We start from the raw sequence: 16,957 nt of genomic DNA on the forward strand, positions 1-16,957 counted from the left end.
TTTTGTTGCTCAGTATTATTTTAGATATTCGAGGTTTTTTGTGATTCTAAATGAATTTATGGATTGTTTTTTCTATTTCCATGAAGAAAGCCTTTGGAATTTTGATAGGGATTGCATTAAATGTGTAGATTGCTTTAGGTAAGATTGCCATTTTCACAATATTGATTCTTCCAATCCAGGAACAAGGGATGTTTCTCCACTTTCTAGTGTCTTCTGCAATTTCTCGCTTCAGTGTTTTAAAGTTCTCATTGTAGAGATTCTTTACTTCCTTGGTTAGGTTTATTCCAAGGTACTTTATTTTTTTGATGCAATTGTGAATGGGAGTGATTTTCTGATTTCATCCTCTGTGTGTTTGTTGTTAGCATATATGAAGGCTACTGATTTCTGTATATTTATTTTGTACCCTGCTACATTGCTGTAGGTTTTGATCAGCTCTAACAGCTTGCTAGTAGAGTCTTTAGGATCCTTTATGTATAGAATCATGTCATCTGCAAATAATGATAACTTGATTTCTTCCTTTCCAATTTGTATCCCTTTTATGTGTGTCTCTTGCCTTATTGCTATGGCTAAGACTTCCAAAACTATATTAAATAAAAGTGGGGACAGTGAACACCCTTGTCTTGTTCCTGATTTTAGTGGAAAAGCTTCCAGTTTTTCCCCATTTAGTAATATGTTGGCTGTAGGCTTATCATAAATAGCCTTTATTATATTGAGATATGTTCCTTCTATTCCCAGTCTCTGTAGGACTTTTATCATGAAGGGATGTTGGATTTTGTCAAATGCTTTCTCTGCGCCTAATGAGATGATCATGTGATTTTTGTCCTCAACCCGTTTAAAAAAAAAAAAAAAGAAATTACAAACCAATCTCCCTCATGAACATAGATGCAAAAATTCTCAACAAAATATTTGGAAACAGAATACAAGAATATATCAGAATACAAGAATATATCAGAAAAATCCTGCACCCTGACCAAGTAGGCTGTACCTTGTCAGATATTAGGATAACAACCCCTGCTTGTTTTCTAGGCCCATTTGCTTGAAACACCGTCTTCCAACCTTTCACCCTAAGATAATGTCTATCCTTTGTAGAAAGGTAAGTTTCTTGGAGACAACAAATTGTAGGATCCTGCTTTTTAACCCATTCTGCAAACCTATGTCTTTTCATTGGGGCATTGAGGCCGTTGATATTAAGAGATATTATTGAAAGGTGTGTATTTATGTTTGCCATTTTTTTTGTGTGTGTGGTTCCAGTTCTACCTGTGCTCTCTTGTGTTAAATAGTATTTGAGTATTGCTTGTTTTTTCTAGGTTCCTTATATGTGTGCTTTTCCTTTTCTTCAGCATGGAGGATTCTATCAAGTATTTTCTGTAGAGCTGGTTTTGTCTTCAAATACTCCTTTTAACCTGCTTTTGTCATGGAATGTCTTTATTTCTCCATCTATTTGAATGGATAACTTTGCAGGATAAAGTAACCTTGGTTGACAGTTATTATCTTTCAGAACTTGGAATATATCACTCCAAGCCCTTCTGGCTTTAAAAGTTTGTGTTGAATAATCTGCTGTAATCCTGATGGGCTTGCTTTTGTAGGTAACTTGATTTTTCTCTCTAACTGCTTTCAATATTTTTTCTTTGGTGTGTGTGTTTGGAAGTTTGATTATAATATGGCGAGGAGAGGTTCTTTCTGGGTTTTGTCTGGCTGGGATTCAAAAGGCTTCCTGTATCTGCATTGGCACCTCTTTCCCAATTTGGGGGAAATTTCCTTCTATGATTTTGTTGAAGACGCCTACTATGCCTCTGGAGTGGAGTTCTTCTCCTTCTACTATGCCCTGAATTCTTATATTGGAACTTTTCATAGTGTCCCGAATATCTTGAAATTCCCAGTCATACTTTTCTATAAGTTTGTCTTTCTCTTTGTTGGACTGCATTAGGTCTGCCACCTGGTTTTCTAGCTTAGATATTCTGTCCTCTCCCTCATCCATCCCACTGGTGAGATTTTCTACAGAGTTTTTTATTTCATTAACTGTGTTCTTCATTGCTAGTAATTCTGACTGGTTTTTCTTTATTATTTCTATTTCCTTATTTATGTCTTGTATTGCCTTCTTTATTTCATGAAATTGGTGTCCTGCATCTTCTTTGATTCCTTTGATTTCCTCTTTAAGTTCCTCTTTGACTCCTTTGATTTGTTCTCTGACTTCTTTGAACATATTTACAATCATTCTTTTGAACTCTTTCTCAGGCATTTCCTCTAACTCTTTCTCACTGGAGTACATTTCTGATGCATTAATACTTTTAGGTGGGTTTATATCATCTTGCTTTTTAGTGTTTCTTGTGTTATAATGTATATATTTTTGCATCTTGCATTAAGTTAATGCTTGGATTTTCTAGCTAGCTGTGTATTCTTAGCTGTATCAATTGATTTGATGTAATATATTTTCAGGGTAGGACCTTAAGGTGTTAGGTGTGGCTCTTAAGACTCTCAGAGTATCTACAAAGATGTTCTTAGGGGTTGAGTTTTCCTGCTATAGGAGTATTCAAGCAGGCTGAGTGGAATAAAATACAGGTAGATTCTAAAATTTAACTAAACACTGTACACATTCAATCGAAAACAGCCCCAAGTATGTATGCAAGAGTAGTTATTATAATGACCAGATCCTCTATCAACAAAGAGGTTAAGATTTCTGGTCTTTTGAGGGATCCAAGTCAGCTTGCGACCAAGTGAGACCCTTCCCTGGTGCAATCCCAGTTACCTTGGATGATTTTGGTCTCAGTTAAGTTGCTGCCTGGGTCGTCGGGCTGCTGTTCTGATTTCTGGAGCTGGACACTTGCTTTTCCTGCGGGGCAAACCGAGCTTGGCAAGTGTGGCCCTGCAGATCAGCACCCCTGCTGCTGGAACTGCTGCTGCTCAAGCTGCCCCTGCTGGGTCTGTAGCCACTGCTGCTGAAGTTGTTGCTGCTGGACCCACCGCTGCTGCTGCCTCTGCTGCTGCTGTAGCTGCCACTGCTGGAGCCACCACTGCTGCTGATGCTGCTGCTGCTGTGTCCACTGCTGCTGCTCCCCCTGAAGCTGCTGCTGCAGGATCTGCCGCTGCTGCCACTCCTGGGTCTGCTGCTGCTGGGGCCGCTGTTACCGGTGCTGGAGCTGCTGATGTTGCTGCTGAACTCTGCTCCTGCTTGGGTCCCGCTGTTGGCGTGGCCGGGTCCCGGGCTGCTGTTCTGTTCGCCAGAGCTGGGCTCAGGCGGTGGGGGAGGGGAGGGAGCCGCGGCTGCTCTGGTTCTCTCGCTGTTCCACGTGTTCTTCTACCTCGTGGTCTTCTCCTCCGTTGCTCGCTGCCGCTCTCCCCTCACGTTTCCCGAGTTGTGGAGAGCGCGGTGTGAGGGGAAGCTCCCACACCTGGCTTGTCCTGCGGCTCGAGCCGAGTCTGGCGGCTTTCTGGTGCGCCGCGGCCGCAGCTGTTGGCCAAGCTGCCGGAGCCACTTTTCCTGCCTGTGCAGGCTCTGGATGCTCTGGAACTCTTCTACTTCTCTGCTGCCGCTTCAATTTCCTATACACCTCACTTTTTAGTAAAAGTGTGTATTTTGCTGAGTTTTTTTGGTCTTTTTCCCCCCTAGGCTGCTTTGGCGTGGTACCTACGCTGCCACCTTAACCGGAAGTCCCTCTAGAACTTTCTTTTTGTTTGTAAAGATTAAAGGCAATGCATTCACTTTTCTTCCTCATATTTTTTGTTTATAAAACAAGGACATTATTATGATGTAAAATATGAAAAATTCTAGAGTACATAAAGAGGAAAATAAGATAATTTATCTTTCCAAAACTCAGAGATCATTACGATTTGAGGACCTATTGTTCCCATCCTTTTCTTGGGTATTTTAAACATTTTTTAAAAACAAAAATATAAAATCTGGTACATTCTTTTAAGTTGTAGTTAAAAAAAAAACATATAAAGTAGGGTGTGTTGGAAAGCTAAGGCAGGAGGATTGCCACATGTGTGAGGTTAATCTGGGCTACATATATAAAATAAATAAATAAAACTAAAACAAGTACCAGAGAGATGGCTCTCTGATGGCCTTTGTTCAATTCCCCAAGACCCATGTAAAGCCATGTACACTAAGTAGCAAATGTATCTGGAATTAATTTGCATTGGCAGGAGGCCCTGGCATGCCCATTCTTTTTTATTTTTTATTAACAACTTCCATGATTATAAACAACATCCCAAAGTAATGCCCTCTCTACCCCACTTTACCCTTTGAAACTAGATTCTCCATCATATCCCCTCCTCCTCTCAGTCTCTTATTTTGATGTCATGATCGTTTCCTCCTATTATGATGGTCTTGTGTAGGTAGTGTCAGGCACTGTGAGGTCATGGATACCCAGGCCATTTTGTGTCTGGAGGAGCACCTTGTAAGGAGTCCTACCCTTCCTTTGGCTCTTACATTCTTTTTGTCACCTCTTCCGCAATGGACCCTGAGCTTTAGAAGGTGTGATAGAGATATTGCAGTGCTGAGTACTCCTGTCACTTCTTCCCAGCACCATGATGCCTTCTGAATCATCCCAAGGTCACTGCCATCTGAAAAGAGAAGGTTCTCAATCAAAAGTGAGAATAGTGTTAATATATAGGTATGAACATTAACAGAAGTGCTTACTGGGCAGTTTGGTGAACACAGTAAGTATATACATTTAGTCAGACAGCAGCAGATGTTACACCCTAGGGCTCATGACTACCCCTGTTGTATGTTTTCAGTATCAGATATGTATTCCCTCCCATGGAGCAGGCCTCCAGTCCAATTAGAGGGCAGTTCGTTTTCATCATGACAGATGTGCCACTATTGCACCCATTGGCTCATTTGGCTTGGTTGGCCAAATATAAGGCTTGCATTGTCCACTGTTGAGTATCTCTACTGGTGATTTCTCTCTCTCCTATTGAACTGCACGTAGAATGGCTTTTTCCAGCTTTCTGTCAGCTGGTCTACATGGAGGAGGTTTTTAGCTCAGTTCTAACAGGATTTCTCAGGGGCCTTGCAGCCCAGGTATGTGGAGTCTTCAGCAATAGGGTCTTACCATCTATTCCTGGTGGGAAACCAAGGGCCTCGGCAATGACCTGTAATATATTAGGGGCATTAGGGACTTCCATGGCCAACAACTCACTGGAAAGTATCCCATCACTGGCACTGAAAATTTTCTAGTAACAATCTATGGCTCCTGAGCGTTCCATTGTCAAAAACACAGGTTTCCATATTATTTATATCCTCTTAGATTTTGATTAGCCCTTCCTCTGCCTTTCCTTTACTCAGTCTCTTCCCCTGACCTCAGTCGGGCCTATTCACCCCCATTAATCTATTCTTCTACTTACATATATATGATGCCATTCTATTAAGTACCCCCTTCTCTTCATTTCTCTTCCCTTTATATCTCTTTTCTAGCTTACTTGCCTTTGCTACTGAGTTTTCTTCCTACTCACACAGAAGTTCAATCATCTGTAGCTAGAATCCACATATGAGAGAGAACATGCAACACTTGGCTTTCTGGGCCTGAGTTACCTCATATAGTATAATCCTTCCCAGATCCATCCATTTTCCTGCAAATTTCATAACTTCATTTTTCTTTACTGCCAAGTAGAACTCCATTGTATAAATGTACCATATCTTCATTATCCATTCATCATTTGAGGGACATCTAGGCTGGTTCCATTTCCTAGCTATTGGGAGTAGGGTGGCAATAAACATGGTTGAGCAAGTATCTCTAAGGTAATGAGATGAGTCCTTAGGATATATGCCTAGGAGTGCTATAGCTGGGTCATATGGTAGATTAATTTTTAGCTGTCTTAGAAACCTCCACACTGATTTCCACAATGGCTAGACCAGATTGCATTCCCACCAAGAGTGTAGAAGGGTTCCTCTTTTTCCGCATCCTCGCCAACATATATGGTCATTTGTTTTTATGATGGTAGCCAATCTGACAGGTGTGAGATGGAATCTCAATGTAGTTTTAATATACATTTCCCTGATGACTAGGGATGTAGAACATTTTTGTAGATATATATACCATCTGTATTTCTTCTTTTGAGAACTCTCTATTTAGTTCCATAGCCCATTTTTTTTTTAAATTTTTGATTTGTTTATTTGAGAGAAACAGACACAGATAGAAAGACAGATAGAGGGAGAGAGAGAGAATGGGCGCGCCAGGGCTTCCAGCCTCTGCAAACGAACTCCAGACGCATGCGCCCCCTTGTGCATCTGGCTAACGTGGGACCTGGGGAACTGAGCCTCGAACCGGGGTCCTTAGGCTTCACAGGCAAGCGCTTAACTGCTAAGCCATCTCTCCAGCCCCATAGCCCATTTTTTAAATTGGCTTGTTTGATTTCTTATCATTTAATTTTTTGAGTTCTTTGTATATCCTAGATATTAATCCTCTATCAGATGTATAGCTGGCAAAGATTTTTTCCCATTCTGTAGGTTGCCTCTTTGCTTTATTCACAGTGTCCTTTGCTGTACAAAATCTTTGTAATTTCATAAGGTCCCAGAGTTTAATCTGTGTTTTCATTGCCTGAGCAACTGGGGTTATATTCAGAAAGTCTTTGCCAAGACCAATATGTTGAAGGGTGTCCCCTACTTTTTCCTCTAGCAGTTTCAGAGTTTCAGGTCTGACATTAAGGTCTTTAATCCATTTGGACTTAATTGTTGTGCATGGAGAGAGAGAAGGATCTACTTTCATCCTTCTACACATACATAACCAGTTTTCCCAGCACTAATTTCTGAAGAGGCTGTCTTTTCTCCAGTGAGTATTTTTGGCATTTGTGTCAAATATTAGGTGGCTATTGCTACCCGGACTTACATCTGGGTCCTCTATTCTGTTCCATTGATCTACATGTCTGCTTTTGTGCCAGTACCATGCTGTTTTGTTACTATGGCTCTATAGTATAGGTTACAATCAGGTATGGTGATACCAGCAGACTTATTTTTGTTGCTCAAAATTGTTTTAGATATTCAAGATTTTTTGTGCTTCCAAATGAATTTTTGGATTGTTTTTTTCTATTTCCATGAAGAATGTCATTGGAATTTTGATGGGGATTGCATTAAACATGTAGATTGCTTTTGGTAAGATTGCCATTTTCACAATAATGATTCTTTCGATCCAGGAACAAGGGATGTTTTCCCATTTCCTAGTGTTTTCTGTAGTTTCTCTCTTGAGTGTTTTAAAGTTTGCATTGTAGAGATCCTTCACTTCCTTTGTTAGGTTTATTCCATGATACTTTATTTTTTTGATGCAAATGTGAATGGGAGTGATTCTGATTTCATCCTCTGTGCGTTTGTTTTTAGCATATAAGACGTCTACTGATTTCTGTGTGTTTATTTTGTATCCTGATACATGGCTATAAGTGTTTATCAGTTCTAACAGTTTTCTGGTAGAGTCTTTAGGATCTTTTATGTATAGAATTATGTCATCTGCAAGTAATGATAACTTGATCTCTTCCTTTCCAATTTGTATCCCTTTTATGTGTGTCTCTTGCCTTATTGCTTATGGCTAAGACTTCCAGTACTATAGTAAATAAAAGTAGGGACAGTGGACACCCTTGTCATGTTCCTGATTTTAGAAAAGTTTCCAGTTTTTCCCCATTTAGTAATATGTTGGCTGTAGGCTTGTCATAAATAGCCTTTATTATGTTGAGATATATCCCTTCTATTCCCAGTCTCTGTAGGACTTTTATCATGAAGGGATGTTGGATTTTATCAAATGCTTTCTCTGTATCTAATGAGATGATCATGTGATTTTTGTCTATCAGTCCATTTATATAATGTATTACATTTATCGATTTGTGTATGTTGAAGCATCCCTGCATCTCTGGGATAAAGCCTACTTGGTCAGGGTGCAGGATTTTTCTGATATATTCTTGTATTCTGTTTCCAAATATTTTGTTGAGAATTTTTGCATCTATGTTCATGAGGGAGATTGGTTTGTAATTTCCTTTTTTTTTTTTTTTTGTTCTATCTTTACCTGGTTTTGGTATTAGGGTGATGCTGGCTTCGTAGAAGGAGCTTGGAAGGATTCCTTCTTTTTCTATTTTATGGAAAAATTTAAGAAGCAATGGTGTTAGTTCTTCCCTGAAGGCCTGGGAAAATTCACCAGTCAATCCATCTGGACCTGGACTTTTTTATTTAGGAGATTTTTGATAACTGCTTGGATTTCCATACTTGTTATAGGTCTATTAAAGTAATTAATCTCATCTTGATTTAATTTAGGTCGGTCATATAAATCAAGGAAATCTTTCAGATTTTCATACTGAGTGGAATATATGTTGTTTTCTTTGAGGTAGGGTCTCACTGTGGCTCAGGCTGACCAGGAATTCACTATGTAGTCTCAGGGTGGCCTCAAACTCTTGACAATCCTTCTGAATGTTCTATTGTCCAAAAAAGTAGGTTTCCATATGTCTTATTTATAGCCTCTTAGATTTTGATTATCTCTCCCTCTACCTTTCCTTTACTCAATGTCTTCCCCTGACCTCACTTAGGCCTTTTGATCCCCATTAATCTGTTCTTCTAGTTACATATATACAATACCATCCTGTTAAGTGCCCCCTCCCTCCATTTCTATTCCCTTTATATCTCCTTTCTAGCTTATTGGCTTCTGCTACTGAGTTTTCTTACTACTCACATAGAATTCCAATCTTTTGTAAACAGTCACATTTTGTTTATCTGTTCACCCATAGTTGAACATGTGGGTTGCTCTTTTTTTTTTTCCGAGGTAGGGTCTCACTCTAGCCCAGGCTGACCTAGAATTCATTATGTAGCCTCAAGCTGGCTTTGAACTCAGAGACCCTCCTACCTCTTCCTCCCAAGTGCTGGGATTAAAGGTGACACCACCATGCTGGGCAGCTCTCTATACTTCATGTATTGATACATCCTGTTCTCCCCAGTATTCTCCACAGTCTGTAACATCGAACAGATTCTTCCCCTTAATAGCTTTTTATATGGAAGACATCTTGGTTGTTTTCAAGATTTAACAACTATGAGTAAAACTACTATAAACATCCTTATGTTGCACTTGAGAGGCTTGTTAGAAATGCAATCTTGAATGCTGGGTGTGGTGGCGCATGCCTTTAATCCCAGCACTTGGGAGGCAGAAGTAGGAGGATCGCCATAAATTCCAGGCCACCCTGAGACTACATGGTGAATTCTGGGTCAGCTTGAGCTGCAGTGAAACCCTACCTCAAAAAACAAAACAAACAAACAAAAAGTAAGAAAGAAATGCAATCTTGACCAGCATCTACAGCCATACTTCCCTGAACATGCCTGACCTCAGAAGCGAAGCAAGGTTAGTCCTGGTTAGTACTTGGATGGGAGAAATGCAATCTTGCATCTACCTATGGAATCAGCTCTGCATTTCTACCAAGTTCAGAAGTAATTCAGTGCACTGCACTCCCCCTAATTTAGGGCACACAAGAATCATCTGGGGGTAGGTGATTTGTTGAGCTCCACCTCTCAATATTTTTTTTATTTTTATTTTATTTATTTATTTACTTATTTTGGTTTTTTGAGGTAGGGTCTCGCTGTAGCTCAGGCTGACCTGGAATTCACTATGGAGTCTCAGGGTGGCCTTGAACTCACGGCGATCCTCCTACCTCTGCCTCCTGAGTGCTGGGATTAAAGACATGTGCCACCACGCCTGGCTTATTTTATTTATTTGAGAGTGACAGAGAGAAAGGAGCAGAGAGAGAGAGAGAATGGGCATGCTAGGGCCTCTAGCACTGCAAACAAACTCCAGAATCATGGGTCCCCTTGTGCATCTGGCTAATGTGCTAATGTGGGTCCTGGGGAATGGAGTCTCGAACCAGGGTCCTTAGGCTTCACAGGCAAGCACTTAACTGCTAAGCCATCTCTCCAGCCTCCATCTCTCAATATTTTAACGTAATAGGTCTGAAATGAGTAGCAGGGATCTACTTTTTAATACACATCTTGAGTTACTGTATGTAATTGTCCTCATGAATCACTGAGAAATGTGTCTAAAACAGAGAAATAATCTTAAGATTCCAGCCTCTATGTTTTAACCTGGAAAAGGGGTAGGCTAGGAGGTGACAATTACTCTCCTGTATGTCAGTTTCAGGAACTTAGGTTAAAATAATGATAATGCAGTGAAAGTGATGACTACAGAAAATCAAATAAGGAAAGAAACTAAGGGAAAGGGGTCTTCAGCTGGCCCAGAGTTTAATGGAAGCTGAAAGCAGGAGAAACATCCACAAAAGTAGACTGGAGTAAACTTCCTCTCCTTCAAATTTTGCCAATTCTAGTCTTGTGTGGTGGCCCACACCTTTAACTCCAGCACTTGGGAGGCATTGGTAGGAGGATAGCCATCTGAGTTCAAGGCCACCCTGAGACTAGTGAACGAATTCCCTGTCAGCCTGGGCTACAGTGAGACTCTGTGTTGAAGAAAACACCAACAAAAATTTTGCCAATTCTATGGCTTAATGGTTGAGGTTCGATTCCCCAGATCCCATGTAAGCCAAATGCACAAGGTGGCGCATGTGTCTGGTTTTTGGTTGCACATGTGTTCATTTGCAGTGGCTCTAGGCCCTGGAGCACCCATTTTCTGTGTCTAGTTCTTTCTGTAAGTCGCAAATAAAAATAAATAAATAAATAAAAACACCACAAAACAAAATTTGCCAATTTTCTTTGCCAACAAAACCTGGTAAGAAGGGACTGGAGAGATTGCTCAGAGATTAGGACTCTTGCCTGCAAAGCCTAGCGACCCAAGTTCAATTCCCCAGTACCCACAGGCACAACGTGGCGTATACATCTGGAAGGCAGAGGTGAGAGGATCATAGTGAGTTCGAGGCCACCGTGAATCATAGTGAATTTCAGAGCTACAGTGAAATCCTACGAAAACAAAAACCCAAAACAACAACATAACCGGTGGTAACGATAGCCAGCTGGCTGGGAAAGAACCGGCGTTCTGAAATTTTCATCCGCAGTGCTAACATCCAGCAGCATAGGAATGAGTGGAGGTTCCAGGGGAGGAGCTTCCGGAGGCTCCATGTGGCAGGCTCCGACTTGCCCGGAAGCTGAGGCCACCTGGCCAGAGGTAGGTCCGCGGCCACCCGAAGGCCCTGGGATGACGCATCCCAGCCACCTCGCCAGTGCCACGCCCTCTCCGTGGGCCCAGCCCTCTCCACTCGCCATGGACTCCGTCATCAATAATTCATTAGGAGGCATCGCTCCATTGGCTGGCAGAGGCCCAATGAGGAAGGGCCTGAGGGAGCTGTTTTGAATAATGAGCGTCGGCCCGTGACGCAGCGACGGGCGATTGGCTGCGGCGGCGAGGGGCGGGGCGGGTCTGGGCGGCGGCGGCGCGAGCGGCGGGTGGCAGCGAGCGAGCGCGCGCCGAGCTGCGAGGGTCGAGCGGAGCGGGGTCGGAGCGCCAGCGGCCCGCGGCACGATGTTCAGCTGGATGGGGCGGCAGGCGGGCGGGCGCGAGCGCGCGGGCGGCGCGGACGCCGTGCAGACGGTGACGGGCGGCCTGCGCTCGCTCTACCTGCGCAAGGTGCTGCCGCTGGAGGAGGCGTACCGCTTCCACGAGTTCCACTCGCCGGCGCTGGAGGACGCGGACTTCGACAACAAGCCCATGATCCTGCTGGTGGGCCAGTACAGCACCGGCAAGACCACCTTCATCAGGTAACCCCGCGACCCGCCCCGCCCGGGCGCCTGCGTGGGCGCGCGGCTCACCCACCCGCCGCTCCTGCTTCCCCTCGCCGGACCCCTGTGCCTGCCGGAGCCTGGTACGCGCGCCTCGGCGGCCCGGTGCCCTCCGCCTGGGTGTCGGTGGCTCTCCCACGCGGGCAGGGTCCCCAAGGCCCATCCCCTGCGTGCTCCGAGCCCACTTCCTCGCCACCCAGGCGGCCTTCGTCGACTTCCCCTGTGCTGTCACCCGGGCTTGGCGCACGGAGGAAGAGCGAGGCTATAACGCTCATCTTCGCGTTGAGGGAGATGATGCCTAAGGGTGAAAGTGAGGGCTTAGGTCTTCGGGTTCTGGTTGAAGAGGCAGTGTCCGGAGCATAGTCTCATTGAATGAATGAATGCCACAGTAGAGGAATTGCCCATGCCCCCTTCCTCTTATGTCCGTGCTTGCCACCATCCACCACGGTGACTGTCTTCGTTCATCTTAGGAAGTTAGCCTATTGCGAGGCAGCCACACCAGCTTGTGGAATTAAAGGGGAGTGTCATATTACTATTTGTTAGTTTCCCTTTCTCAGATAGATCATTCTCTTCTCCTTGACAACTGAAAATATTTGTCATGCTCGCTGTGTCTCCGGAAGTAATGACTGTACTTGCCTTGTGGCTTCCTCTGAAGCGACCTGAGATATAATTTAGAGTATTTAGAGTGAAACATTGCTTTTTTAATAAGGTGCTTATTTCTAAAGCAGCCACCGGTATATTACAGCTCTTTCTTTAGTAAGGAGACATTTTTTTCTGGGATAATGCCCTATTATCAATAGAAACAAAAGTGACAGATCATTTAAGCCAGTTTGGATTCAGGATTTTAGAAATAGAAGGAATCTCTTCATCATTTGATGTTCAACAGGTGTTTAGAAAACTGCATCTGTCTTTGGAGATGTGCCATATCTGTTAAGTAGCGACCTCTTTCTTCACTCCCCTGACCTAAATAGTTCCTATGAATAAAATAGAGTAAGTAGTTACCACTACAGGACATGTTAAATCCAGGCCTTGGGCTGGAGAGATGGCTTGGTGGTTAAGCGCTTGCCTGTGAAGCCTAAGGACCCCGGTTCGAGGCTCGGTTCCCCAGGTCCCACGTTAGCCAGATGCACAAGGGGGCTCATGCATCTGGAGTTCGTTTGCAGAGGCTGGAAGCCCTGGCGTGCCCATTCTCTCTCTCTCCCTCTATCTGTCTTTCTCTCTGTCTGTCACTCTCAAATAAATAAATAAATAAAAATTAAAAAAAAATCCAGGCCTTCAGATACCCTGTGAATGAACTCAGCAAAGCAAATATATAGTGAATTAAAATGTAGTTCTAGGGCTGGAGAGATGGCTTAGCTGGTAAGGCACTTGCCTGCAAAGCCTAATCACTGATGTTCAATTCCCCAGTACCCATGTAAGGCAGATGCACAAGGTGGTACATGTGCCTGGAGTTCGTTTGCAGTGGTTGGAGGCCCTGGCATGCCAATTTTCTCTGTCTGCTTCTCTCTCTCCAATAAATAAATAAAATACTTTTTTAAGCTTTTAAAGATGTAGTTCTAGACAGTAAATTGAATGTGAAGGAAGATTGAAGAAAATAATTTAAAATTGTTTCATTTGATGCTTTTAAATAAGCTGTGTATTGAATGTTACTCTAGACACTCAGAACCGAACTATAGGTAAAATAAGCTGCTTCCTTGAAAGATAACCAATAACTGGGTATGATCGTGCACAACTTTAATACCAGCATAGGAAGCCGTGGCAGGAGAATTGTGCTTTTCAGGCCAGCTGGCCTACACAGCAAGACCATGTCTCCAAAACAAAAACCACAACAACAAAAAGCCCAAGAAATAGGGCTGGAGAGTTGGTCTAGTGGTTAAGGCACTTGCTGGCAAAGCCAAAGGACCCAGACTTGATTCCCCAGTGCCCACATGGAGCCAGATGCACAAGGAGGCGCATAGGTCAGGAGTTTGTAGAAGCTAGAGGCCCTGTTGTGCCTATTCTATCTGCCTCTTTCTCCCCCACCTCAAATAAATAAATAGATAAAATAAACCCCAAGAAACAAAAACAAAACAGAACATAAACACATGGTGCTTTAGTAGTAACAGCTTTTAAGTCCTGGGGTTTAAAAAAAGTGACTGACACAAAAGGCCAGGTGAACACGCCTTCAATCCCAGCACTCTGGAAGCAGAGGTAGGAAGATCATGAGTTCAAGGCCACCCTGAAACTAGAGTGAATTCCAGGTCAGCCTGAACTAGAGCTAGACCCCACCTTGAAAAACCAAAAAAAAAAAGTGCTTGCTTTGGCAGCATATATACTAAAATTGGTACAATACAGAGAAGATTATCATGGCCCCTGTGCAAGAATGACATGCAACTTTGTGAAGTGTTTTATATTTTTACCGTAATCAGTTAATAATAAAGTATTTATGCTCTGCACTCAGGTTCCAAAAAAAGTAGGGAGAGGATTTCTTTTTAAAGCACAGAGCAAGTCAGAGCGTAGCATTACTATAATTTACTGGTGCCACGCTCCTAGCAGCCCCAGCACTTCCTCCTGCCTGTCTTTGCCATGAGGGCTTATGCATAATTAGGAAGACCTTTGATGCTGTACTAGCCTGGAGACAATGTGGCCTTCTGCCCATGGCCTGACTAGTGAGCAAGCCTGAGGTAGGAGAATACAGCTCAGTGCACAGGAGCATGAATCAAGTCCCCACCCCGTCACTGTTTCATTATATTCTCTCTTTTGCTTCATTGTTTGGAAGGTTTGTGGAATATTTGAAATGTTTATTATTTTTTTATTTGAGAGGTGGGGGGAGAGAGAAAATGGGCGTGGCAGGGCCACCAGCTAATGCAAACGAACTCCAGACACGTGTGCCCCCTTGTGCATCTGGCTAATGCGGGTCCTGGGGAATCGAGCCTGGGTCCTTTGGCTTTGCAGGCAAATGTCTAAACAGCTAAACCATTCCTGTAACCCTGAAATATTTATTTATTTATTTATTTGAGAGAGGGAGAATGGGTGTACCAGGGCTCCTTGCCATGTGCCACTTTGTGCTCTGGCTTTACATGGGCACTGGAGAATGGAACCCAGGCTTTTAGGCTTTGCAAGCAAGTACCTTGATTAAGTGCTGAGCTGTCTCTCCAGCCTTGCCCACTTTTTTTGGTTTTCTGAGGTAGGGTCTCACTCTAGCTCAGGCTGACCTGGAATTCACTATGTAGTCTCAGGGTGGCCTTGAACTCATGGCAATCCTCCTACCTCTGCCTCCAGAGTGCTGGAATTAAAGGCATGCACCACCACGCCCTGCTTCTTGCCTGTTTTTTTTTTTTTGTTTGTTTGTTTTGTTTTTGTTTTTGAGACAGAGTCTCTCATTGGTGTGGAGTTTACCAAGTAGGCTAGACTGACTGGTCATTGAGCCCCTGGAGACCTGTCTCACCCTCCCCACTCTGGGATTACAGCTGCATGCTTTTACCCCCATGGGCTTTGAGGTTGGAATTCCAGCCCTCAGGTCTGTAAGGCAATCACTTTACTGACTGAACTCAGCCCACAACTGCTTTTTAAGAGCTCTGCTTTCTTCTTGTGCCCTGGTATCTTCACTCTAGAAAAGTTATTCTAATGAGGAACAAAGGAGGAAGTTACTGAAGAAACTGTGAGTGGGAATCCAGCTCAGTTGTAGAGTGCTCACCTAGCTGTGAGAAGTCCTGGGTCTCCCCCAGGTAGGGAGGGAGAAAGGAAAGAGAAAAGAAAATACACAGCTACGTAGATTTTAAAAAAGGTAGGGCCCAGGACAGTTAGTCAAGAAAAAGTAAATCCATAAAAGGCATTCAGACTGGGAAAAAATAAAAGTGCTTACAGATGACATTGTATAAGCATTCAGGAAAATCAATCAAAACAAGTTTAACAGGATACAAATATCAACTGCATTTCTATACACTTAAGTGAACAATCCCAAAGTGACATTAAGGAAACAGCTCTAGGGGACTGGAGATGTTACTTAGTAGTTAAGGTGCTTGACTGCAAAGCCTAAGGACCCAGGTTCGATTCCCCAGTACCCATGTAAGTCAGATGCACAAGGTGGATCATGTGTCTGGAGTTTGTTTGCAGTGGCTGGATGCCCTGGTGCACCCATTCTCTTTCTCTCCCTCTCTCTGTGCCTCTTTCTCTCTCACACACACACATAAATAAATAAAAATAAACCCATTCTCTCTGTCTTTCCCCTTCTCTCTCCCCTCCCCCGTCTCTCTCAAATATGTATAAATATAAAACAAATCTGTTAACACTAGCATCCAACAGAATAAAATACCTAGGAATAAACTAGACAAAAAGAAGTACAAGCTTTTTGTGTGAAAAGCCATGAGACATTGCTGAAAAAGCTAGTAAATTCTGTGTCTGTGGGTTAGAAGACATGCTAAGATGGCAGTGCCCCTGACTTTTTTATTTTCATTTATTTATTTATTTTTGAGACAGGGTCTTGCAGTGAAGTCCTGGCTGTCCTGGAGCTCCCTATGTAGCCTAGGCTGGCCTTGTGGGAATCTTCCTGCCTCAGCCTCCTGAGCATTAAGATTATTGGAGTGCACCACCATGCCCAGCAGTGCTCCCAAATTGGTTTCCAGATTGAGTACAATTTCTATCAAAATCTTTGTTATTTTGGCAGCAGCTGACAGGCTCATTCTTAGTTCTTATGAACTCAGCATAGCCAAAACAATCGTGAAAAAGAACAAAGTTTTGAGGACTCATACTTGCTGACTCATACTTTATGATATAGGTGCAGTAAATAAGTTAGTAGAAGGATAGATGTGTAGATCAGTAGTACAGCCCTAAGAGTCTAAAAATAAACCTATTTATAATCAGTTGTTTGTTTTTTTTAAGGTAGGGTCTGGTAAGTACTCTCAGGACTCCTGCCTCAGCCTCCCAAGTGCTGGGATTAAAGGCATGTGCCCAGCCCAGATCAAATGATTTGTGACAAGATATAAAGACAATTCAGTGGGGGAAAGAAGAATTTCTTTTTCCACAAATGATGCTAGGACAGCTAGATACTCTGTGCAAAAGAAATGAATAGAAGTTGTTAATGGGTGTGAGCTTTCTTTCTGGATGATGAAAGTATGAATGAACTAAACACAAAATGTATCCATTAATAGGGTAAATTTCCTGGTGTGAATTGCATTCCAGTTGGGCTGGACATATAGTTGAGCTGTGGAGTGCTTGCCTAGCATTAATGTCCCTTGGTTCAAGCCCCAGAAATGAAAAACACACAAACAAAAATAGTTTTCCAACACTAAACAGCCT

At 43.0% G+C, this 16,957-nt stretch overlaps 1 protein-coding gene and 1 non-coding gene across 2 annotated transcripts in view; both read left to right on the forward strand.

Annotated features, from left to right (window-relative positions):
• The first annotated feature begins 11,423 nt into the window (after positions 1-11,423).
• Ehd4 (EH domain containing 4) overlaps positions 11,424-16,957 on the forward strand; it is a 110,746-nt gene continuing 105,212 nt past the window's right edge. The window contains exon 1 of the mRNA XM_004660892.2: positions 11,424-11,659. Within this exon, the coding sequence (XP_004660949.1) occupies positions 11,424-11,659 (236 nt within the window). The remainder of the gene's footprint in view (positions 11,660-16,957) is intronic.
• On the forward strand, positions 13,971-14,077 carry LOC123463093. The gene has a single exon (XR_006638705.1). It is a non-coding gene; the product is annotated as a U6 spliceosomal RNA (small nuclear RNA).

This window comes from Jaculus jaculus, chromosome 8 (assembly GCF_020740685.1).
Source record: "Jaculus jaculus isolate mJacJac1 chromosome 8, mJacJac1.mat.Y.cur, whole genome shotgun sequence".
In the NCBI taxonomy this organism is placed as follows: domain Eukaryota; kingdom Metazoa; phylum Chordata; class Mammalia; order Rodentia; family Dipodidae; genus Jaculus; species Jaculus jaculus.